Genomic DNA, 26,453 nt, shown 5'->3' with positions numbered 1-26,453 from the left:
AAGTTCAAAGATGTTTCCATATGCAAAATTGGCAAACTATGTCTTTATTTCTTGTTTTGCCGTCAACACTTCCCCCCCCGAACCCTGCATCAACCAAACCCTATTGCAAATAGTGGAAGAAACAGAAAGGTGGCCTTGTCAGAAAACAACCAACTTTACTCAAGTTTGCATAAAAAGAAGTCAACCATCGGGTGCCTGGTCTCCCCAATGCTGGGCACCATAACAGTGGTGTAACCTGCCTCCATGGAAGGGAAGCCAGTATCTGCAGATCATTTTTGGTGGAGGGGGATGGTGAGAAGGTATCTCTTGAGTAAGGAAAATTTGAAGCCAGTCAATTGGTTCCTCCTAAGCGATTGGCCACGATCGTGCTCAAGCAACCTGGTATCAATCACCGGGCAGATCGGTCATTGGCCGGTTGGCTAGGTGGCAATCCTATTCAGAGCGAAAACAAAATCTTCATCCAAAAATTCAGTGAGGTCCTTCACATTCATGCTTGGTTGTAGTAGTATTTTGTCTGGCCGGGCCGCTCCCGTGGATCTGTTGACTTTCTCGTGTTCCTTCAGAATAATTACTTCAAATTGTGTTTAGTCTCAGAATCTGGCAGCAAGAAAGACTGAATTAAATCCCACATACAAACATGTTTCGCTCTACCCTTCTAAGACCTGCGAGAGGTGCTGAAATGCAAGACGATGCCAGTCAACACAAACCTCATGTGCCAGGATACGTGCCAGTGTTTGTATACCTTACACATAATGACATAATAACCCCCATCAGAAGACGGGGAAGGCTACAACCAAAGCAGACAAAAAAACAATCAAATATTTTAATTGAGCGTTTCTTGAGCTGAAGGAATGGAACATACTCCGAGGAGGCCAAAGAATTTAGAACTAGTCTGCGATGGCACAAAAAGTAAACAAAATGGGTGCGGTGCCCACCGGTGGCTTCGGGAAGTGGGCCATATCAGGAAGGCTAGAAGCCCCGGCAGCTGTATGATTTAAGCCATAAAGCAGATCATCAAGTTTTCAACCAACTTGGTCTTTAAGAGAAGCTCCGCTTGTAGGGAATTTTAGGGATTGAGTTAATTCATATTATTAGGACTCATTTATACTGGAGCTTTAGTTATCAGTCACCCGTAACACTACAGAGATCCACACTACATCTGGAAGGTACATCAGCATTAGAACTGTGCGTCCGGAGCTTCATGAAATGTGTTTCCTTGGTCGCTGCACACAAGCCTTAGATCACCATACACAATGCCAGGTGGCTGCTGGAGTAGTGTAAAGCATACCACTACTGGACTCTGGAGCAGCGTGTTCTCTGGAGTGGTCAATCACGGCTCACTATCTGGCAGTCTGATGAAGGAATCTGGGTTTGGCGGATGTCTGGTGAATGCTACCTAGGAATGCATTGTAACTACTGTAACATTTAGTGGAGGAGAGATAATGGTCTCAGGCTATTTTTCAGGGTTTGGACCCTTATTTCCAGTTAAGTGTAACATTAATGCTACAGCATACAAAGAAATTTTACAATTGTAGCTTCCAACTTTGTGGGAACAGTTGAGGTTTCGGCTCTTTCCTGTTCCAGCGTGACTGTGCCCCATTGCACACAGCGAGTTCCATAAAGACATGGTTGGTGGAGTTTGGTGTGGAGGAACTTGAGTGGCTGCACCAAGCTCTGACCTCAACTACATCCAACACCTCCGGGATGAATTGGAACGGCGATTACAAGCCAGACTTCTTCTTCCAACATCAGTGCCGGAAATCACAAATGCTCTTTCGGCTAAATGGGAACAAATTTCCATAGACACCCCAAAAAATTTGGGAAAAGCCTACCCAGCAGAGTGGAAGCTGGTATAGGATAGGGTAACGAAATGTTCAACGAATATCTGACATGTCAGTAGTTTTGTTTGGTGGGGGTCCGAGCACTGAGACCCCCACAAATAGCTAAAATGAAGTGGCAGAAGTGGTCATGTGAGCGCTGAGCCGCTTCAGATCTGTTCGGTTTTTTCCGGGAAGCCAATGTATCGGAGTACGGGTTCATAGACTTTCTGTTGAGCTGGTACTCCGCTACATCGATTTCCGGAAAAAGCCGAACAGAAACAAAGAGGCTCAGCGCTCACACGAGCGCTTCTGCCGCTTCGGTTTAGCGATTGGTGGGGGTCTCAGTTCTCGGATCCCCACAAATCAAAACTTCTGACATGTCACTATGACTTGTCAGAAGTTTGTTACACTTAAAAAAAAATTAAGATGCAATCCAACTAAAGTAAATTTTTTGCAAACTTTTTGGATGATGTCATCAGTCTGGGTCCATGTGGAGGGATCTACACTGATTGTCTACTATTGGGACGAGTATTCTTTCAAGATCCCGAACCTCTTCAGTGCCTGGTGACGATTTCTAGTTGTCCAAGAGAACCTGAGATAACGAATCGAGCCGGTACCATACTCACCGTGTAGAGGGACATGGGACATGTCTTTAAACTCATTCACAATGTAAGGAGAGTAGAGGTCCTGTGTGCTCCGGGGTCTACGTCTTTCCGTGGAATCAGTCAGTATTACATAGAACAGTAGAGACCGGACAGATTGATTTATGAGGTCTAATTAAAGCCAACCGCATAGTTTAAATTTTCCGGAGAAGTTTTGTATTTACTGTAATTCTGTAATGATGACTTGCAGATTATTGGATATATGAGGCAGATTGAAGATCTATGAGGTAGTTATACAATTTACTGTCCAGGGTGGTAAAGGATTCCGTTCATGGTGATCTCGATGAAGTCATCTCTTAACTGTTTCATTTCATGAATGATCTTCATGAGGTTCTCTGGGCAAATCAAGTAAATTCCGGGTTGGCTGACCCACTAGAGTAGCAATGGATTCTCCGGTGGGTCCAGGCTCTGACACAACAGTGGGACCCAAAGGTCCAGCAGAAGACAACCCGATTTTCCACTTGAGCCTATTTGTTATGGGGGGGGGGTTCACAAATATTCTATTAGACCTTATTGATAATATGTCCTGTCTGTTCAATGATAACCGAAAAGATTATGATGAAATTATAAGTGGGCTTGGACTGTATAGATGGTGGCGGCCCTCAGAACCACCTCCCCAAGGAACCCCAAGGTATGTTATGTCCCGGATCTGCAGTGTCTCCTCACTCTGGGGTGGGTTCAGGAGATGCACCAGTCATATGGTGGGACGCAGTTGCTACAATAAACATTGTAATGATCAACGATCCACATAGGTCTGTACCGGAAACGTGGATCCTTGAGCCGCAATCAATTTGGTGCTGGTTAAACCGGCGCAGAGTATAAGGTGCAGCGTTCTACACCCTTAACCCCTGCATGGAGATATAGACTTTCTCGGTCAGATTCCCAGGTAGTGGTCCCAAGAATATTCAGCAAATGCACTGTTAAAAAGGTCTAAAGCAGAAACAGATGCAAAGTCATCAATTGAACAACAGGAGTCGTCAACAGGAGAGCGAACAAGAAGAAGACGTGATCAGAAGATGAGCAAGGGGTCAATACAAAGAGGTCGGACTACAAGTACCAGATGACAAATCCGAAGGAGCAAGACGGAGACAGAATCCAGAGACCAGGCTATGGTCAGGGTCAAACGCAACAAACTAGCTCAATAGACAGTACCTTATTCCACAGGCCATGGCGTCAGGCCGGATTTCTCTTTAACCAGACCCCCAGGCCCAACATCGTTAGAGCACGGAAGCGATGGCTGGATCGGGGAGACGTGTGTGTATAACAGGTTCTTCCTCTTGACTAAATTGATTTTGTGCCAGCAACTTCAAAAAGTTGACCTATATATTGTGCCTGCTGTATAAATCTGTGAAAAACCCTTCTAGCATAGCCCCTTATGACCCAATAGCCTACATAACCTGTAGTCATAAGTTATGATACTTGCCATAGATGTGTAGTATACTTCAATTATTATTTTTTTTCGGGGGGGGGGGTTACATTTTGGAACTTTTTATTGAAAGCCCTGGTGTCCGAACATAAAATGTGAGTGAACACAGGAGAAGAAACCTCATAGTAAAAATTAAAGTGCCCTTCCAGCCAATGGTATGGTGCTTGTTCATCACATCTCCTTCACCATACCAGGTCAGGAGGGCTCAGTCCTAATTCACCTCTGCCGTTTGTCCATGCAGAGCTTTTTTTCTATGGTACGTACTTATGTAGATTATGTAGATTAGAGGTGTGGCCCTAATCCTACATGGCAATATGTATTTGCAGGAGATGTGAGGGTACTGGTTTTCCTTGTTGAGATCCAGCTAGTGTAGAGAGTCTGACAGGCAATGCTCCCTGGGAAAAAGTATGCAAATTAGCTCTCCTCTAGAATAACGAAAACTGTCTCTCTAGTGCCACCTATAGGTAGCTACCATTGGATTACAGGGTAGTTACCTACAGGTGGCACTAGCGAGACAGTTTTCTTTCTTTTGGAGGAGAGCTATTTTGCATATTTATAGGAGATAAAGCCTTCGTCTTGTGGTATATTGAAATAATGAAAGAGTCCACCTACTGGCATCTGAAACTTTAGTGTTCAGAGTTCCAAAATTTTCTCCACTTAAAACACTCAGACATTTATAGAGGTTTCCCCTCACGGATTGTATCTGCAGAACATGTTCCGCCTGCCTTGTCCAGCTACAGAGTTCAGCCCAAAATATCTATCACAGTGATATAAATCAGGAGCGTGTGCAGCTCAGACATAGAACGTGAGACACTCCATAAATCATGTGTTTTAGAAGAACACAATAATCTCCAGGAATCATGTGTTCTTAGATACTGGACCAACAAATGCTTCACATAAGGTTATGCAATGGTCCGAGAAAAGAGACTTTATAGTTATCAATAAATAATAAAACACTGGGTAAAGCTGCCACAGAATAAGACTTGGTGGACAGTAAACTTAACTTTAGCAACCAGTGCCAGGTAGCTGCTGCCAAGGCAAATAAAATCACAGGATGCATCGAAAGAAGCCTAGATGTACATGACAAGAGCGTACTGTGACTTTTTATCTGTATAGAGGCAAAACTAGACGACACCTGGAATATTGTGTACGATTTTCTGTATAAGGGCAAAGCTGATATAAAGCAGGTACAGAGAAGGACGGTTAAGGGAATGGGTGGATTGCAGTACCAAGAAAGATCATCAAACTTGGGGTTATTCAGTTTAAAAGAAAGAGGGTGTTCTCTACGTCTAGAGGAAAAGAAGGTTTCACCATCGTCATAGACGGGGATTCTTTACTGTTAGAGCAGTGAGACTCTCAGCCACACGATGGTGTGATGTTGATTTGTTGAACAAGTTAAAGAGGGACCTGGATGCCTTTCTTGAAAGATATAATATTAGAAGTTATAAGTAGATGTCTGGAGATGTGACGTTGATCCAGGGATTTATTCTTACATATTTGGGTCCGGGAAGGAGTTTTTCCCGTAATATGGGCCAATTGGCATTCGCTTAATAGGGGTTTTTGCCTAACTCTGGATCAACGCTGTAGGATTATCGGTTGGACTTGATGGACCAGTTTCTTTTCTTAACATTATCAACAATGAAGCTCCTATCTGGATATTTCTGGAGTGGGTTGACGATGTGGTCGTGGTTCCTCTTGTTGATATTCTTCGATGTTCATAGGCATCTCGCCAGTCTTCACCAGCACTGACGTGATCAGCTTTCTTATTCTTTACTGTCCCGCTTTCATATCCACAGAAAATATTACAACTTTGACTATTCGGAACATTCTCCTTCCCATATGCTATGTTTTTCTATTTTACGGGAGCCCCATCATTTCATTCTTTAAAGGGGTCCTATACTATAAGGTAGATGTTTCCCTTAGGCTAGAAACGGAATGGAATACAAGGTTCCTACAGCTCATCCTGATGCTTCTTCTGCACGGAGCTCGAGGGTGGGGTGAATGGGAAAAAAGGTGCACCCTGCCCTAAGCCTAAATGGCTTTATAGTATGGGTCCACTCTCAACCCCCTCTAGTCGGTATAATCGATGCTTACCTAATTTTTCTAATTTTTCTTACTCAATTGGCCTTCATCATGATAGATTAAAACCTGCTTCAATATCGAGGTCAGCGAGGACCCCGGAAAAGCGACCCTCACTAATCCCGGCAAACTTTTTAGGAACAATTTTTAGTCTCTGTAGTCTTCCCTTTCCCCGTACAGAGAAGAATAACCATAACCGATCCATCCTTGTTTTTACAGGTTCTGGACGTATCTGGATGGACGATGTTGCCTGCAAAGGAACCGAGGAGTCCCTTCTACAATGCATGTTCTCCAGCTGGGGCAAGACCAACTGTGGCCATGCTGAAGACGCCGGTGTGACCTGTATGAAGCCGTGAGCCGAGGTGCCGAAGACACTGCAACCTTGATTACGAAGACGTTAGATCCAATCCATGCGTGGAACGTTACGGCTGCTGCATCTTAGGTCGTGTGTTGTGGCCCAAGCTTCACGGAGACCACTTTATTGATGACTGTTGGATGAGACTTTGCTTCTTCATTGTCCTCAGGGTCAAGAAGAAGAAATCAAAGACGTTCAGGCTTTCCATAAAATGTATCGCAGGTGTTTAACTACGAAGCCAAAGAAATATTCAGAGGGGCACTTGTATTATTATATGAGAGTACGATGACCCGGCCAACGGCGCCACATTGGGTTATCCTCTCCAGATTTATTATGGTGGCACTTACTGAGTTATAATTAGGTACGAATGGAGGAGGAGATTCTCCTTTACTACAAGGAGGAGGTCGTACTTTGGCTGTACGCCACTTAAAAAATAACGCCAATCGTAAGTCACATGCAACATATAAGACATGTTCATAGGGAACCTGACAATTTGAAGGTCGGTACACGTGCTCCAGAGTCTTGTCTATAGAGCAATAGGCATAAAAAAAATGTAAAAAATTCTGAAATAAGCATAAAAATTTTTTTTTTTAAATTCTGAAATAGGCATAAAAAAATGTAACAAATTCTGAAATAGGCATAAAATATGTAAAAAATTCTGAAATAGGCATAAAATATGTAAAAAATTCTCAAATAGGCATAAAATTTTTTACAAAATTCTCAAATAGGCATAAAAAATGTACAAAATTCTCAGCAGGTATTTACTTTACTTATTGATTGCACATTTTTTTTTCTCCGATGAAAGTTTCTTTTATGCTGCGCTTTTGTCTTTTTCAATTCATGTAGTTTTGGAGAACCACGAAATAGCAAAAAAGACAATATGGCCCCCGAAAAGTTGAAAGGTGGGTAGCCATATTGTGACGTTACAGCTTCTTTTTTTTTTTACTTCCGTAGCTCAGACCTCTGAAGCCGCGCAGAGGGAAGACGTTGCTGAGCCAAACCGAGACTATATACTGAGGAATATACGGTGAAATGGGATTATATGTAATAAAGAAAATGTTTTTATGAACCCGGTGTCCTGTCGTTATGCGGGCCGAGCCGCTGTAGCTAAGACATGTGTTGTATATTTTCCAAATATTTTTGTCCAAATGCAATAGAAGGTCCTGATAATAATGGGTATATATCATTTTAGAGAAGAGAAAATAAAAAACACGATGACACTAAACGCATGTAAGATTTTGCCGGATTGCAAAAATATTCGATAATCCTAGGCGTGCTCTCGAATACACAGCGGACAACTCTGCTACATGTGAAAGGGGTTGTGCATTGCACTGAATTTTGTTGCAGGATCTGCATATAAAACTCGCAACAATCCGCTGCATCTGAATGCGGCCTCAGACCACCAATGACGATCGAATGTGAAGCACAGTAAGGGAAAAACGGCCGAAAAATCGGAAGCAGAACGCCTCCAAACATCTGCCCATTGAAATCAATGGGAAAAACAGCATTCTGTTCCGACGGGCCGTTTCTTTATGCGGCATTTTGAAAACCGGCCACATAAAAAACGGCCGCGAAAAAGAAGTGCAGGACACTTCTTGGAACGTTTTTGGAGCAGTTTTTCATGATGCTTCAATTTGACTCTGGACAACCCAATGACTGAGGTTCTGCCAAGTGACACCTTTGTATGGAAGGGACAATAACACAAGAGGGTGGAGTCGTGCCAATTAGCAGGCATGGGAAACGTTGTGTCATGAGAGCAGACACGAGCTGCTACAATGTAGAAACCATACTGTGTCAGGGAATACTGGGAGCACTTAGTCTTTATTCACTGCAGGTAAGCAGAGCATGTGAGGGAGGATTGTTCAGCTAGAATTGGAGTTTTGCTTTAAGGAACTCGAGTTTATTGGTGATTTATTCAGGACTTGTAAATCAATTGAGGAACTACGGTAAAGATGACGGTCTAAACCTTCCATGGTACATTGACATGAGCTTCAGAGCAGCATTCACACTGGGAAATGATCCAAACACATTAGATGAACAACTGGACTTAGTGTTGGGAAAGTCGAATATTTTCTACTCCAGGTCCAGGAGATGTTCCTCATCGGGTACGAGGTGTCCGACCTTTATAATAAATATGTCTGGTGGTGACACAATTAACCCCTTCTTCTCAGGGTTTCCTTCTTCACTCGGATCCGGTCTTACTTTATGTCTAACTTATAACAGATCTTAGCAGGTGGCAGATAGCACTCATCTCAAAACGGACCCTCTTAGATTGTGTGCAATGTTAAATACTCCCCCCGCTCCGGGAAAATCTGCTTCCACGTGGACTTCCTGGGGTCCCACAATAGTGACCAGATTAGTGATTCATCAGCGATCTGCCCAATCATAGGGGGAACTGTGCGACCGTTCATATAAAGAGAAGGAAACTGCAGCGCTCCACTAGAAAAGTGTTTCCTTTTATTCACCAACACATTACCTGCGGTGGCGGATTAAGTAGACCGTAGGCAATGGGCTGTTACCCAAACTTGGGCCCCCCTTCCGCAGTGTAGAGAGCACAAGACACAACCCCTATAAATAGCGCCACACACAGCTCCCTATAGATAGCGCCACACACAGCACCCTATAGATAGCGCCACACAAAGCTCCCCATAAATAGTGCCACACAAAGCTCCCTATAGATAGCGCCACACAAAGCCCCCTATAGGTAGCGTCACACAGCCCCCTATAGATTGCACCACACACATCCCCCTGTAGATAGCACCACACACAGCCCCCTATAGATAGCGCCACACACAGCCCCCTGTAGAGTGCGCCACACACATCCCCCTCTTTTAAATAGCACCACACACAGCCCCCACTGTAGAAAGCACTACACACATCCCCCTGTGGATAGCGCCACACAGCCCCCCCCTTGTATATAGTGCTACACCGCCCTCCCCCTTGTATATAGTGCTACACAGCCCTCCCCCTTTGTATATAGGGCCACACAGCCCTCCCACTTTGTATATAGGGCCACACAGCGCTCCCCCTGTATATAGTGTCACGCAACGCTCCCCCCTTGTATAGTGTCACACAGCACTCCACCTTGTATAGTGTCACACAGCGCTCCCCCCTTGTATATAGTGTCACACAGCGCTCCCCCCTTGTATATAGTGTCACACAGCGCTCCCCCTTGTATATAGTGTCACACAGCGCTCCCCCCTTGTATATAGTGTCACACAGCGCTCCCTCCGCTTGTATATAGTGCACACAGCACTCCTTTCCCCCCTTGTATATAGTGTCACACAGCACTCCCCACTTGTATAGTGTCACACAGCACTCCCCTCCTTGTATATAGTGTCACACAGCGCTCCCCCTTTGTATATAGTGTTACACAGCGCTCCCCCGCTTGTATATAGTGCACACAGCGCTCCTCTCCCGCCTTGTATATAGTGCACACAGCGCTCCCCCCCTTTGTATATAGGGCAACACAGTGCTGCCCGCTCTAACAAAAAATATTGTACTTACCTTGCCCTGTTCCCGTGACGGCTGCCCCGGCCGGACATATGCGCAAACGCTGGGCGGGACGCATGCGCAGACCAGCGTAATGCAGTGACTTCATCATGCCGGCCTGCGCAGGGAGTCTTCCCGGCGCCTTATAGGCTGCAGGCCTAACGTGGCCTGCAGACTATAATATTCAGTTATATCTGAGTCCTGAGGACTCAGGTACAAGTGAATGTGGCTGCCGCTAGCACTGGGGCCTCCTCCGGTGCTAGCGACGCCACCGGGCATGAGGGGGCCCGTGCGGTTCGGGCGGCCATGGGCCCCCTGGGAGCCTTGCGCCCTGAGTGGCCACCCGAACCCCCTAATGATGATCCGCCACTGATCACCTGCAACGTTTCAACCCTCACAGGGTCTATGTCAAGCATCCGTATGGTTTTGTTGCTGGTTGTGCTGCTGATACCTATTTTCTCTGTGCGACTGTTCAATCCCAGTGGCGGTCCTCTCTATCCCGTACTGTTCGGCTTCTTGTCACAGCGACAATGCTGGAAACTGGAGAGGTGAGTAATGAAATAGAGACCCCTTCACTAGCCCGGACCACCAGTGATGCTGATATGAATCCCTCTACTTCCCTAGACCACCAGGGATGCAAAAGATTTACCTCTCCTCTACCGTAGACCACCAGGGATGCTGACATTTACCTCTCCTCTACCCTAGACCACCAGGGATGCTGACATTTACTTCTCCTCTAAACTAGACCACCAGGGATGCTGACATTTACCCCTTCACTATCCCAGACCACCAGGGATGCTAAAATTTACCACTCCTCTACCCTAGACCACCAGGGATGCTGATATTAAGCTCTCTACTTCCCTGGACCACAAGTGAGACTGACATTTACCCCTTCACTACCCCAGACCACCTGGGATGCTGATATTAATCTCTCTACTTCCCTATACCACCAGTGAGGCTGACATTTATCTCTCCGCCACCCCAGACCACCAGGGATGCTGATGTGAATCCCTCTACTTCTCTAGACCCCCAGGGATGCTGACATTTACCCCATCACTTCTCCAGGGCACCAGGGATGCTGACATTTACCCCATCACTACTCCAGGCCACCAGGGATGCTGACGTTTACCCCATCACTACTCCAGGCCACCAGGGATGCTGACATTTACACCATCACTACTCCAGGCCACCAGAGATGCTAACATTTACCCTATCACTACTCCAGGCCCCCAGGGTTGCTGACATTTACACCATCACTACTCCGGGCCACCACGGATGCTGACATTTACCCCATCACTACTCCAGGCCACCAGGGATGCTGACATTTACCCATTTACTACCCCAGACCACCAGGGATGCTGATAATAATCCTTCTACTTCCCTAGACGAGCAGGGAGGCTGACATCTATCTCTCCACCCCCCCAGACCACCAGGGATGCTGATATTAATCCCTCTACTTCCCTAGACCACCAGGGATGCAAAATATTTACCTCTCCTCTAACCTAGACCACCAGGGATGCTGACATTTACCTCTCCTCTACCCTAGACCACCAGGGATGCTGACATTTACTTCTCCTCTAAACTAGACCACCAGGGATGCTGACATTTACCCCTTCACTACCCCAGACCACCAGGGATGCTGATATTAATCTCTCTTCTTCCCTATACCACCAGGGAGGCTGAAATTTATCTCTCCGCCACCCCAGACCACCAGGGATGCTGATGTGAATCCCTCTACATCCCTAGACCACCAGGGATGCTGACATTTACACCATCACTACTCCAGACCACCAGGGATGCTAAAATTGACCACTCCTCTACCCTAGACCACCAGGGATGCTGATATTAATCTCTCTACTTCCCTATACCACCAGGGAGGCTGCCATTTATCTCTCCGCCACCACAGACCACCAGGGATGCTGATGTGAATCCCTCTACTTCCCTAGACAACCAGGGATGCTGACATTTACACCATCACTACTCCAGGCCACCAGGGATGCTGACATTTACACCATCACTACTCCAGGCCACCAGGGATGCTGACATTTACCCCATCACAACTCCAGGCCACCAGGGATGCTGACATTTACACCATCACTACTCCAGGCCATCAGGGATGCTGAGATTTACACAATCACTACTCCGGACAACCACAGATGCTGACATTTACCCTATCACTACTCCAGGCCACCAGGGATGCTGATATTAATCCTTCTACTTCCCTAGACGACCAGGGAGGCTGACATCTATCTCTCCACCACCCCAGACCACCACTGATGCTGATATGAATCCCTCTAACTCCCCAGACCACCAGGGATGCAAAGATTTACCCTCATACTACCGCGGACCACCAGGGATGCTGCTATTAATCCCGCTGCTTGCCTACATTTATCTCTACTCTAGTTCACCAGGAATGCTTATATTTAGATCTTTATTCCGCTAAACCCCCAGTGATGCAGATATTAACCTCCTAACTTCCCTGGACCACCAGGACTGATGCTGTTAACTCCTTTTCTACCCTAGACCAGCAGCATTGTTACAATTAAATTCTTAACTACCCTAGACAACCAAGAGACCATTTACTTGGATATTCCGACATTTTTACATTGTCCCCTCACTTCTACAGACACCAGGGTGGCAACATTTTGTCTTGTCAGGGGCCTCAGGACTGCTCTGATTTATCTGGCTCTTATGTGGCACTGTATATTTGGCTGCTGTTGGCCTAATGTTTTGGGCGCTGTATGGCAGTATTTATTTGATGATGTTTTGGTTTGCCCAGCTTAGAGGGACCAGTGTCCAGGTCCCTAACTGACCTGTTCACCAGCTACTAAGGCTTAGTGAGAACATTGGTCAAATGTAGGGACATCCAAGTGAATGGTTTGTTTCTTTTTCAATTCTATAATTACCTACAATATTTTTATGGGAAACACTATACACATTCACTAGGCAGCTATCTATGGATCCTTTAATAAAGTATGCTGGATATATCTTACAGGTGAGTGATGGATAAGTCCCATCTGAGAGGTCTACAAGAGCGGTGGTGGACCTCCTGCGTAACAGCTGGTTTTAGTCACAAATTTTTGTGTACGGCCTTCAAGGTAAATACGTTCCTTTACCCCTCAGACGATTAGGTGAAATGGAAAAGATGTAATCACTGGTCTGTGTACCTGCATTGAATCTCCATGTTATAATTGGTCTCATGCCTCGTTGGCTTGGCCAACCGTGACCAAATGTTCTGGGTACAGCTAGACGTTTGTGGTCAGCGCGGAGCAGCTGGTGAGGGCTCTGAGAAGTGTTGGTATAGATTTAGAAAAATAATTCTCCAATGGATTCTTAAATGGGTTTCTTAACTCCCAAAACAGTTGCCTCCAAAATAAACACATTGCTGTCACAGTTTTTAGAACGTGTATAGTACGTACTGAACCGAAGTTTTCTTCATAGGCCTGTGATGGACATGATGGAACGGAATTTCTTATGTTTTTTTTTCCACTTGCATTTCAGTCCAGAGAATATGAATTTCATCAGGAAATGATATATTGAGAATTCTACCTATAAGTTTAATCATAAGACCCCATAAGAGTTTATGAGGGCAAAATGTATTGGAGTGAATAAGGTCGACCTCATCATGGTGTCCTTTATGTGCTATCATCATGGTGTCCTTTATGTGATATCATCATGGTGTTCTTTATGTGATATCATCATGGTGTCCTTTATGTGATATCATCATGGTGTCCTTTATGTGAGATCATCATGGTGTCCTTTATGTGATATCATCATGGTGTCCTTTATGTGATATCATCATGGTGTGCTTTATGTGATATCATCATGGTGTCCTTTATGTGATATCATCATGGTGTCCTTTATGTGATATCATCATGGTGTCCTTTATGTGAGATCATCATGGTGTCCTTTATGTGATATCATCATGGTGTCCTTTATGTGAGATCATCATGGTGTCCTTTATGTGATATCATCATGGTGTCCTTTATGTGATATCATCATGGTGTGCTTTATGTGATATCATCATGGTGTCCTTTATGTGATATCATCATGGTGTGCTTTATGTGATATCATCATGGTGTCCTTTATGTGATATCATCATGGTGTCCTTTATGTGATATCATCATGGTGTCCTTTATGTGAGATCATCATGGTGTCCTTTATGTGATATCATCATGGTGTCCTTTATGTGAGATCATCATGGTGTCCTTTATGTGATATCATCATGGTGTCCTTTATGTGATATCATCATGGTGTGCTTTATGTGATATCATCATGGTGTCCTTTATGTGATATCATCATGGTGTCATTTATGTGATATCATCATGGTGTCCTTTATGTGATATCATCATGGTGTCCTTTATGTGAGATCATCATGGTGTCCTTTATGTGATATCATCATGGTGTGCTTTATGTGCTATCATCATGGTGTCCTTTATGTGATATCATCATGGTGTCATTTATGTGATATCATCATGGTGTCCTTTATGTGATATCATCATGATGTCCTTTATGTGAGATCATCATGGTGTCCTTTATGTGATATCATCATGGTGTCCTTTATGTGATATCATCATGGTGTCCTTTATGTGATATCATCATGGTGTCCTTTATGTGATATCATCATGGTGTCCTTTATGTGATATCATCATGGTGTCCTTTATGTGATATCATCATGGTGTCCTTTATGTGATATCATCATGGTGTTCTTTATGTGATATCATCATGGTGTCCTTTATGTGATATCATGATGGTGTTCTTTATGTGATATCATCATGGTGTCCTTTATGTGATATCATCATGGTGTGCTTTATGTGATATCATCATGGTGTCCTTTATGTGATATCATCATGGTGTCATTTATGTGATATCATCATGGTGTCCTTAATGTGATATCATCATGGTGTCCTTTATGTGAGATCATCATGGTGTCCTTTATGTGATATCATCATGGTGTGCTTTATGTGCTATCATCATGGTGTCCTTTATGTGATATCATCATGGTGTCCTTTATGTGATATCATCATGGTGTGCTTTATGTGATATCATCATGGTGTCCTTTATGTGATATCATCATGGTGTCCTTTATGTGATATCATCATGGTGTCCTTTATGTGAGATCATCATGGTGTCCTTTATGTGATATCATCATGGTGTCCTTTATGTGAGATCATCATGGTGTCCTTTATGTGATATCATCATGGTGTCCTTTATGTGATATCATCATGGTGTGCTTTATGTGATATCATCATGGTGTCCTTTATGTGATATCATCATGGTGTCATTTATGTGATATCATCATGGTGTCCTTTATGTGATATCATCATGGTGTCCTTTATGTGAGATCATCATGGTGTCCTTTATGTGATATCATCATGGTGTGCTTTATGTGCTATCATCATGGTGTCCTTTATGTGATATCATCATGGTGTCATTTATGTGATATCATCATGGTGTCCTTTATGTGATATCATCATGATGTCCTTTATGTGAGATCATCATGGTGTCCTTTATGTGATATCATCATGGTGTCCTTTATGTGATATCATCATGGTGTCCTTTATGTGATATCATCATGGTGTCCTTTATGTGATATCATCATGGTGTCCTTTATGTGATATCATCATGGTGTCATTTATGTGATATCATCATGGTGTCCTTTATGTGATATCATCATGATGTCCTTTATGTGAGATCATCATGGTGTCCTTTATGTGATATCATCATGGTGTCCTTTATGTGATATCATCATGGTGTCCTTTATGTGATATCATCATGGTGTCCTTTATGTGATATCATCATGGTGTCCTTTATGTGATATCATCATGGTGTCCTTTATGTGAGATCATCATGGTGTCCTTTATGTGATATCATCATGGTGTCCTTTATGTGATATCATCATGGTGTCCTTTATGTGATATCATCATGGTGTCCTTTATGTGATATCATCATGGTGTCCTTTATGTGAGATCATCATGGTGTCCTTTATGTGATATCATCATTGTGTCCTTTATGTGATATCATCATTGTGTCCTTTATGTGATATCATCATGGTGTCCTTTATGTGATATCCTCATGGTGTCCTTTATGTGATATCATCATGGTGTCATTTATGTGATATCATTATGGTGTGCTTTATGTGATATCATCATGGTTCTGCTGGTATATTTTTAAAGAAATTCAAAAAGTTCTAGTGTTTTGATTTTTACAGCTGTCCCAATAAAAAAAATACAACCCCCTCCCACATTTTCTCGCTCCTGTTCCTTCTTGATGTACACTTTATGGCCAAAGTATGTGGACACCTGACCGTCACACCTATATGTGCTTGTTGGACATCCCATTCCAAAAACATGGGCGTTAATATGGAGTATGGCCCCTTTTGTGGCAATAACAGCCTCCGCTCTTTTGGGATTGGTTTCCACAAGATTTTGGGGTGTCTGTGGGAATGTGTGCACAATTGTGAGGTCAGGCTCTGCTGTTGGATGAGAAGGTCTGGCTCATAATCTGCGTTCAAAATAATCTCAAGTGCTTTGGATTGGTTAAGGTCAGGGCGCTATGTAGACATTCAAGTTCCTTCACAACAAACTCCTCAACCTAAGTCTTTATGGAGCTCTCCGTTTGTACACTGGGGCGCAGTCATGATGCAGCAAGAAAGGGCCACACCCCAAACTGTTACCACAAATTTGGAAGCTACAATTGTGCAAAATATCTTTGCATGCTGTAGTATTACCATTACCCTGCACTGAAAAAAAAAAAGCCCCAGACCATTATCCCTTCTCCACCAGATGTTACAGTAGGCACTATGCATTCCAGTAGGAAGCGTTCTCCTGGCATATGCCAAACCCATATTCCTCCATCAGACTGCCAGATAGTGAACCGTGATTCATCATTGCAGAGAACACGCTGCTTCAGAGTCCAGTAATGGCGTGCTTTATACCACTCCAGCAGACACCTGGCATTGTGCATTGGGATCTTGTGTGCAGCAACCATGGAAACCCATTTCATGAAGCTGTGCAGTTCTGGTGATGACGTCACTTCCAGGCTGTGTGGATCTCTGTAGTTAGTGATACGACGCACTTCAATACTTAGCGGCATCACTCTGTGAGTTACATGGTCTACCGCTTCATGGCTGAGCTGTTGTTTCTCCTAGAAACTTTAACTTCACACTAATAGCAATAACAGTTAACCAGGGCAGATCTAGCAGATAATAATTACACGTACAGTTGACCAGGGCAGATCTAGCAGATAATAACAATACAGGTGACCGGGGGAAATATCGATAAGATAGTAATAACACTTACAGATGACCATGGCAGATCTAGCATTTATTAACACTTACAGGTGACCGGGGCAGATCTAACAGATAATAATAACACTTACAGGTGACCTGGGCAGATCTAGCAGATAATAATAACACTTACAGGTGACTGGGACAGATCTAGCAGATAATTATAGCACTTAAATGTGATTGGGGCAGATCTAGTAGATAATAATAGCACTTACAGGTGACCGGCACAGATCTAGCAGATAATAATAACACTTACAAATGACCAGGGCAGATCTTGCAGATAAAAACCCTTACACGTGACCGGAGAAGATCTAGCAGAAATTAATAACACATACAGGTGACCAGGGCAGATCTAGCAGATAATAATAGCACTTTCATTTGACCGGGGCAGATCTAGCAGATAATAACACTTACAGGTGACCAAGGCAGATCTAGCAGCTAATAATAACACTTACAGGTGACCAGGGCAGATCTAGTAGATAATAAAAACATTTAAAGGTGACCAGGACTGATCTAGCAGATAATAATAGCACATATAGGTGGCCGGGACAGATCTAGTAGATAATAATAACACTTACAGGTGACTGGGGCAGAATTAGAAGATAATAACACTTACAGGTGACTAGGGCAGATGTAGCAGAAAATAACACTTACAGGTGACCGGGGCAGATCTAGCAGATAACATCCCTCACATGTAACCGGGGCAGATCTAGTAATCTAGTAGAAATATATAACAATTACAGGTGACCAGGGCAGATCTAGCAAATAATAATAGCACTTACAGGTGACCGGGGCAGATCTAGCAGATAATGACACTTACAGGTGACTAGTGCAGATAATAATAACACAGGTGACCAGCGCATATATAGCAGCTAATAATAACACTTACAGGAGACCAGGGCAGATCTAGTAGATAATAAAAACATTTAAAGGTGACCAGGACTGATCTAGCAGATAATAATAGCACATATAGGTGGCCGGGACAGATCTAGTAGATAATAATAGCACATACAGGTGACCGGGACAGATCTAGTAGATAATAATAACACTTACAGGTGACTGGGGCAGACTTAGCAGATAATAACACTTACAGGTGACTAGGGCAGATCTAGCAGAAAATAACACTTACAGGTGACCGGGGCAGATCTAGCAGATAACAACCCTTACATGTGACCGGGGCAGATCTAGTAATCAAGTAGAAATTAATAACAATTACAGGCGACCAGGGCAGATCTAGCAAATAATAATAGCACTTACAGGTGACCAGTGCAGATAATAATAACACAGGTGACCAGCGCATATATAGCAGCTAATAGTAACACTTACAGGTGACCAGGGAAGATCTAGTAGATAATAATAACACTTACAGGTGACCAGGACCGATCTAGCAGATAATAATAGCACATACAGGTGACCGGGACAGATCTAGCGATGATAATAATAGCACATACAGGTGACCTGGACAGATCTAGTAGATAATAATAACAGGTGACCAAGGCAGATCTAGTAGATAATAATAACAACACTTGCAGGTGACCAGGGCATATCGAGAAGATATTAATAACACTTACCGGTGATGGGGCAGATCTAGCAGATAATAATAACACTTACATGTGACGGGGCAGATCTAGCATTTATTAACACTTACAGGTGACCGGGGCAGATCTAACAGATAATAATAACACTAACAGGTGACCTGGGCAGATCTAGCAGATACTAATAGCACTTACAGGTGACCGTGGCAGATCTAGCAGATAATAATGACACAGGTGACCAAGGCAGATCTAGTAGATAATAATAATACTTACAGATGACCAGGGCATATCGAGCAGATATTAATAACAATTACAGGTGACGGGGCAGATCTAGCAGATAATAATAACAACACTTACAGGTGACGGGGCAGATCTAGCATTTATTAACACTTACAGGTGACCGGGGCAGATCTAACAGATAATAATAGCACTTACAGGTGACCTGGGCAGATCTAGCAGATAATAATAACACTTACAGGTGACTGGGGCAGATCTAGCAGATAATAATAACACTTACAGATGCCAGGGAAGATCTAGAATTTATTAACACTTACAGGTTACCGGAGCAGATCTAGTAGATAATAATAAAACATACAGGTGACTGGGACAGATCTAGCAGATAATTATAGCACTTGAATGTGATTGGGGCAGATCTAGTAGATAATAATAGCACTTACAGGTGACCGGGGCAGATCTAGCAGATAATAATAACACTTACTGATGACAGGGAAGATCTAGAATTTATTAACACTTACAGGTTACCGGAGCAGATCTAGCAGATAATAGTAAAACATACAGGTGACTGGGACAGATCAAGCAGATAATTATAGCACTTGAATGTGATTGGGGCAGTTCTAGTAGATAATAATAGCACTTACAGGTGACCGGGACAGATCTAGCAGATAATAATAACACTTACAAATGACCAGGGCAGATCTTGCGGATAAAAACCCTTACACGTGACCGGGGAAGATCTAGCAGAAATTAATAACACATACAGGTGACCAGGGCAGATCTAGCAGATAATAATAGCACTTTCATTTGACCAGGGCAGATCTAGCAGATAATAACACTTACAGGTGACCAGGGCAGATCTAGTAGATAATAAAAACATTTAAAGGTGACCAGGACTGATCTAGCAGATAATAATAGCACATATAGGTGGCCGGGACAGATCTAGCAGATAATAATAGCACATACAGGTGACCGGGACAGATCTAGTAGATAATAATAACACTTACAGGTGACTGGGGGAAAATTAGCAGATAATAATACTTACAGGTGACTAGGGCAGATCTGAAACGCGTTGTGTTATTTGCAATAAAAATACTGAAATATATACATCGTTTGAGTACTTACCTGTCAGGCGCCGTGTCCCGAAAGCTGCAACTTTTCCTCCACTTCCCTTAGTAGATAATAATGGCACTTATAGGTGAACGGGGCAGATCTAGAAGAGAATAGTAACAATTACAGGTAACCAGGGCAGATTTAGCATATTCCATTTAGCATAACCCTTTAAAACAAAATCACCTTCTGTACTTGAATATAGACTCACCTATCCCGGAACATTCCTGTTCTACTATTTTGCTACCATACTGTCATGTCCGTGGCTGCAGGCTGTCAGCTCCGTTCCTCCCCTGACAGCTGCAGCCACGAGTCGGCAAGCGCTTGCCCCAGCCTCCTCCTCAGGAGAAGCCAGCGCTCGCGTCTACTCACCAATTGCGTATCCCGTAAGGTGCGCGCGCACGCTCGTGCCCGCTCTTAAAGGGGCAGCGCGCGCACCAGACCTCGTTCCTGACCTTTGACCTGTGAGTACTTGCAAATGGCCCCCTAGTGTTTCCTGCTCCCAGTGGTTTCCTGTTCCTGTATCCTGAATCTAGTGTTGTGCTTGCTGTAGCCGTGCTGTATTCCACGCCTGACCTGCCTCTCCACACCTGACGTCCACCTGCTGCCAAGTTCCTGCCTAGCCTGCCTCGCTACAATCCGAGCTGCCACAGGTACCCTATACGAACTATAGATTTTGACCTGCGTCCTGTTGGCCAGTTGCCATACCGCCAAGACGGTACGGCCCAGTGGGTCCACGAACCCTTCGTGACACAAACTTCATAGTGTAACTGAACCAAGTGCCCCTGACCTTGAACAGGACTCTGAGCCTTGGATTTGACCAGCGCCAATACGAGGTGGAAATCCACCTGCTCTTGTCATATTGACGCCATCTACTTAACTTAAAGGGGCTTTCCAGTGTGGTGTAAATAAAGCCTAATCTCTGTAGAAATATAGTTCTAAAACTTTCTAATATACTTCCTCACTGTTTTCAAGATCTCTGTTTGCTGTCAGTGAATGAGAACATTTGCTGACATTCAGAGGCTGCAAACCAGTACATATCTAGTCCTGCTCTCCGCTGAGAAGTGGGTACAATCATATCCAGTCTAGACAATGCTCTGTGAGCTAAACACAACAGCAGGAGCACAAATCTCTGGAAGTTTGCTACAATGTATCAGTCTATTGAGCTCACAGAGCATTGCCTAGTCTACAATTGTATCCAAGCAGGAATATCTATCTACAGGATTGCTGCCTCCAATTATAAGCAAAAGTGTTCTGATTCACTGACAGCAAGCAAATATCTTGAAAGTGGTGAGGAATTAAAACACAAAGTATATTAGAAAGTTGTAGAACTTGAACCATATGACATATCCTGCAGCTCTGCCAAAATGCTTAAATACCCCTCTAATTTTATAAAGTGACGACTCCATGTCTTTATTGGTATCTAGATGATGTATTGTCCGTTTCTCCATCTTCTACATGTGACCCCTGTTGGCTCTGCTGATTGGCTAAGAGGGCTCACAGAGGGGAGGGACATACATGCAAGGTATTTTTAACCACTTGATTGGCTCTTTGTGCTGCTGTGGGTGCCACGTGACCCTCTCGTTCAGTGTTATCAGAGCATCTGTAAGATCGCAGACTCTTAAGGTGTCCACCCCCCCCCCCGATGAAGACTTCTCAAGAAAAATAAAGACAATAAAGGGTGGGATATTATTTTTATTCTGGGAATAACCTTTTAAATTCTAGAAAAACAGCCCAAAGCCTAGATCCGCCCAAGATATTTCATCCTGACGCATTTTACAGCCGAAAAATACAAGCAAAATGTGTAATTGAACCGCAAGTTAATCGCTGACCTCCCCTGACAAACCTGCTTTATTTCAGAGCGTGATTAATAGAGTCAACCCAGATCTAAATTGGATTTTAAAATATTCCGTTTGTTTTGTATATATTTCTGTTCATCTGTTTATACAGCCATCAACGAAGCTCGACAAATGGAAAACATGTGGCCGGGACGTAGAAAAAGGCACAAAAACCACAGAACATGCAACGTCCAAGAACATCACTACAATGTAACCGAGGCTCACGCTCTACAAAGCAAAACACCATTACAAAATGATACAAACATTTCTGCTGTATAAAAGAAAAGTTAATGAGTCACATACAACGTGGCACTGGCTGGAAACATGGATGGGAGATTTTGCAAGATTTATCCAAATTTAGGGAAAACATTATTTTTTTTTTAAATATCAAAAAGTTTCCAGTGTCAATAACCAATTGCACTGATATTAATCACATATTTCTTAGCAGACGTAACAAAGTCAGGAGTCCAAAGTGGCGATAGCTAGACCATGCATAGTATGACCCGACACACTCAGTTGGTATGGTAGACCCTTTTTTATAGGAGATCATAAGGTCAGGGATAGTTGGTAACTGTCATGTCCATGGCTGCAGGCCGTCAGCTTCACTCACCTCCTGACGGCCGCAGCCATGGGTCGGCGAGCGATGGCCCCAGTCTCCTCCTGAGGACACGCCAGCGCTCACTTCCACTCACCACGGCCGGGTCCCTAAATTAGCCCATGAGCACCCTGGACTATAAGAAGGGCCCTGCCCCTTCCTGCAATGCCTGAGCGTTGTTTGTCGTATCCTAGTTTGTCTAAGCAAATGGTCTCCTAGTGTTTTCCAGTTCCCAGTGTTCCCCGTACCTGTATCTGCTATCCTGGTCAAGTGCCGTGCTGAGCTGTAGTCGTGCTGTGCTGTATTCCACGCCTGTTCTGCTACTCCACGCCTGACGTCTGCCTGCTGCCTAGTCTCAGCTGAGCCTGCCTTGCTACTGTTCCAGCTGCCACAGGTACCCTATACGAACTATAGACTGTGACCTGTGCCCTGTTGGCCAGCTGCCATACCGCCTTCCAGCTGCCATACCGCCAAGGCGGTACGGCCCAGTGGGTCCACGAACCCAACGTGACAGTAACTATTCATGGAGAATGAATGGGAATTTCCTCTCCTACATACAACTTTTTATTTGCATTGACTGGGGGGGGGGGGGAGTGTGATAGGCCTCACATGGCCTTAGAGAACCCATTTTTAACCACAGGGAACAAATCTGTGCCAACTTCAGCTCTGGTAGAAAATGTGTCGAACTGTCTTTCCGCCACACTACACTATATGGGAATGGAGATTTCCAAATCTGGGTTGAAGTCCTGTATGGACTAGGATAAATTTGTATAATGGTCTGAGGCAAAAAACTAAATTTTTGGACCTTCACGACCCATGAGGGGACAGTTAGCATATAACGTGCCAAGGATGCCCTCTCTTCTCCATGCATGTCCCTGCAGATATCGGAAGACCGGTGAAGTGGGGTGGACTGACCTTTTGGGCATTAAGGCAGGACCCAATAATCCATGGCCGGAGTTGGCCCATAGCCCGTCCGACAAGTGTAGAAACAAAAACAAAAAAGAGATGAATGCTGTCGAAAGCCAATGTATTAACCATGATTAAGACTATGGTGGGTGGCAAAGGGCCCACGACCCTCACCGGCCGTTGGCCCAAAAGGAACAGAAAAATTCTTTTTTTGTTGAGATGTAAGTGATTCTGGCCCAGTCTCGTTATTTTTCTCGTTATTATAGATGAATCCCTGATTTCCCGGATAATGAAGTCTGACACACAGACAACGGCAAGGCATCAAGGAAGAGTTATTTGGATTGGGGTAATGAATGATGTCAGCGTGGAGCAGAGTCTGATTGTGGTCATGGAACATTAAGATGAAGTTAAATATATGACATACATCCACGGAGCTGGCAGAGGCGGAGACCAGGGAAATACCACCGGGGCGCAGCGTGTAATGCCCGCACTGTTGTGTTTGTGGTTTCTTGGGTGTGGATCCTTTAAAAACAGCAGGGTGCCGCCAGATGTCAGTCATGGTGCCCGGGACGGTGACACATTCATAAGAGGGACGTCCTCCTCATCTAAGATAGGTTTCCCATGCTTACAGGTAGCAGATGAGCATAAATAGAAAAATACAGAATTAAAGGGGAACTCCACCTAAGAAGAAAAATAATGGTGGTTATAGAAGGACTTATAAAATGGCAGATTATCCGTTTTGTTACCTGTAGGGTCAGTTCACACGTTGCGTAAATACTGCGGTTTTGCCGTAACGGAATTTGTTGCGGAAGAGTGCAGCAAATACGGTAGCACCAAAGGGGATGAGATGAAACCAATCTCCTCCACACGCTGCGTAAATAGTGAGGGAAAAAAACGCTCAGAAATTTTCACGGCGGGTTCGCAGCGATTCCAGGCGAAAAACTGCACCACAGTTTGGTGCAGTTTAACGCCCGGAATTCCCTGCGGCGCACAGGGCGGATACGCTGCCTTATTTTATGCAGCCTGTCCGACCCGTGTGAACTCGTATAAATTGAGAAGCCCTCTGCTCCAGTCACATCCAGAGCTGCATTCAGAATACCACCAGCTGCCAAGACTGTGCTGACAGACACATCTCTAATTGCTCTGGGACGCTGCTTTGTGGGAGATGAAGTCACTCTATAGGAGCCCAATGTAGAAATATAGAGTATGCCCTGTATAGACGCTGAACAAGCATGGGAGATGTTTGCTACAATGTATCAGCCTGGACTTCATACAGATACATTGTAGCAAACTACCAGATACATTTTATGTATTTAGCTCACAGAGCATTGTCTACACTCATATAACTGCATCCACGCTGCGCGGCACCACTCAATTGATTACCTGTCAGCATTTGGAAGAATTATATAAGTGATCAAACGATCGTCCTCTAAAAAAAATACTTGGTCCTGAAGGCCCAAAATAGTCTGGTCCTTAAAGGGGTTAAAGAAGTAGATGCAGCATATTGTAAAAGATATATAGACATAGTGATGTTAAAACAGACTGTATATGTATGTAATCAGCCCTGGCTTCTCTTCTGCACTCCCTCTGTTAGCTCCTCCTGGTAACCAATTACTGTAAGATAACGCTCACCCTTCTAACCCTGTCACTGTGCAAAGACAGTATGTCTAATATATAAACAAGCAGGAATATCACCCAATGAACTGCTCTGCTATGTATACTAGGAAGGGTAGTCCAGTGATGACATCATGAAGGGAGGCGGTATCTTTACGCAGGGGATATAGACTCCTCCTGTCAATGGAACGTGCTGCCTGGTATATTACAGCTTGACAAAAAGGGCAAAACTAAGGAATAAAAAAAAAAAAATGACTAGCAATTTTATTTTTAGATTCTGCTACATATACGGGCTTATGTACAGAAGAATGGAAATGCCCTTTAAGGAAAAACAATTTCCTTTAAATTTCCATTACCCAAACAGTTGAAGAATATCAGTTTCTCTACCACCCCGTGCGAAATAATCATTTGGCACCCCACTCCCTTCATTAAAAACATGCCCCATAAAAAAGGTATAATGCCCTATATAGTGCCCCACACAGTATAATGCCCCTTTAGTGCCCCCCACACAGTATTATGCCCCCTGTAGTGCCCCTACACAGTATAACGTCCGCTTAGTGGCCCCCACACAGTATAATGCCCCACTCCCCTGGCTGCCACACACAGCCCCCTCCTTGTAGATAGTGCCCCCTGTAGACAGTGCCATACAGCCCCCACCTCCCCCTTGTAGACAGTGCACCCAAACAAAAAAATTTTACTCACCTAGGCCCCGTTCCCACGACAAACGGAGCTGCTCTTCAACGCTGATGATGGGATCCCTGCGTAGGCCGGCCTGATCCAGTGATGTCATCACGCCGGCCTGCGCAGGGATCCTGTCCCTGCGCCTAATAGGCTACAGGCCGAATAGTCTGTAGCCTAGTAGATGGCAGAGCAGAGAGACAAATCCCTGCTCTGCCTTAGTGTTCAATAGTATCTTAAGAACGCAGATAATATTGAACGCGCGCGCTCCTGACTGGTGTCTCCGCTTGCTATGGCCGCTACAGCGGTAGCGACGCCGCTGAGAGAAGAAGTGCCCGGGCGGAAAGGCAGCTGCAGAGTCGCCGGGCCTGGGTGCTTCTGTAACACAAGCAGGGGAACCTGCTGGAGCGATGAGCCCTGTGCAATGGCACAGGTCGCACACCCCAAAGGCCGGCCCTGCGTCTATGTAGGATATTTCTATGGTATTAACACAGTTTGTCAGTCCTATAAGTGCAATCATGGATCTGCTGTCAGGTCTTATGCAATGGAGAAGCAATGCTGAAATCTGGATGGAATTAACACTGCGACCGCTGATCAACGGACACGTCTTATCTCTCATCCACATCTGGCCTCTAAAAAAACACGGCAAGCGTGCGTTCAATTAAGAATGACAAACACGTCCTGAGCAGGAAACCCTATTATTGCATCGTATGATCTAATGGCGTAATGGATGAGGAGTTGTAGGATGAACTGAAGCACGATTGTTGAATTGATGCCACCGAACATCAGACTCAAGTCCTTCAGTCACCCACCTCTGCAAG

At 44.3% G+C, this 26,453-nt stretch overlaps 1 protein-coding gene across 1 annotated transcript in view; it reads left to right on the top strand.

The window, feature by feature from the left end:
- Positions 1-7,411, top strand: part of SCARA5 (scavenger receptor class A member 5) — a 386,619-nt gene extending 379,208 nt beyond the window's left edge. Inside the window, exon 9 of the mRNA XM_075860822.1 lies at positions 6,207-7,411. Within this exon, the coding sequence (XP_075716937.1) occupies positions 6,207-6,343 (137 nt within the window). The 3' untranslated portion in view covers positions 6,344-7,411. The remainder of the gene's footprint in view (positions 1-6,206) is intronic.
- The last annotated feature ends 19,042 nt before the right edge of the window (positions 7,412-26,453 follow it).

The sequence above is a fragment of the Rhinoderma darwinii genome, chromosome 4 (assembly GCF_050947455.1).
Source record: "Rhinoderma darwinii isolate aRhiDar2 chromosome 4, aRhiDar2.hap1, whole genome shotgun sequence".
NCBI lineage: Eukaryota > Metazoa > Chordata > Amphibia > Anura > Rhinodermatidae > Rhinoderma > Rhinoderma darwinii.
This window is presented reverse-complemented; position numbering and strand designations above follow the sequence as displayed.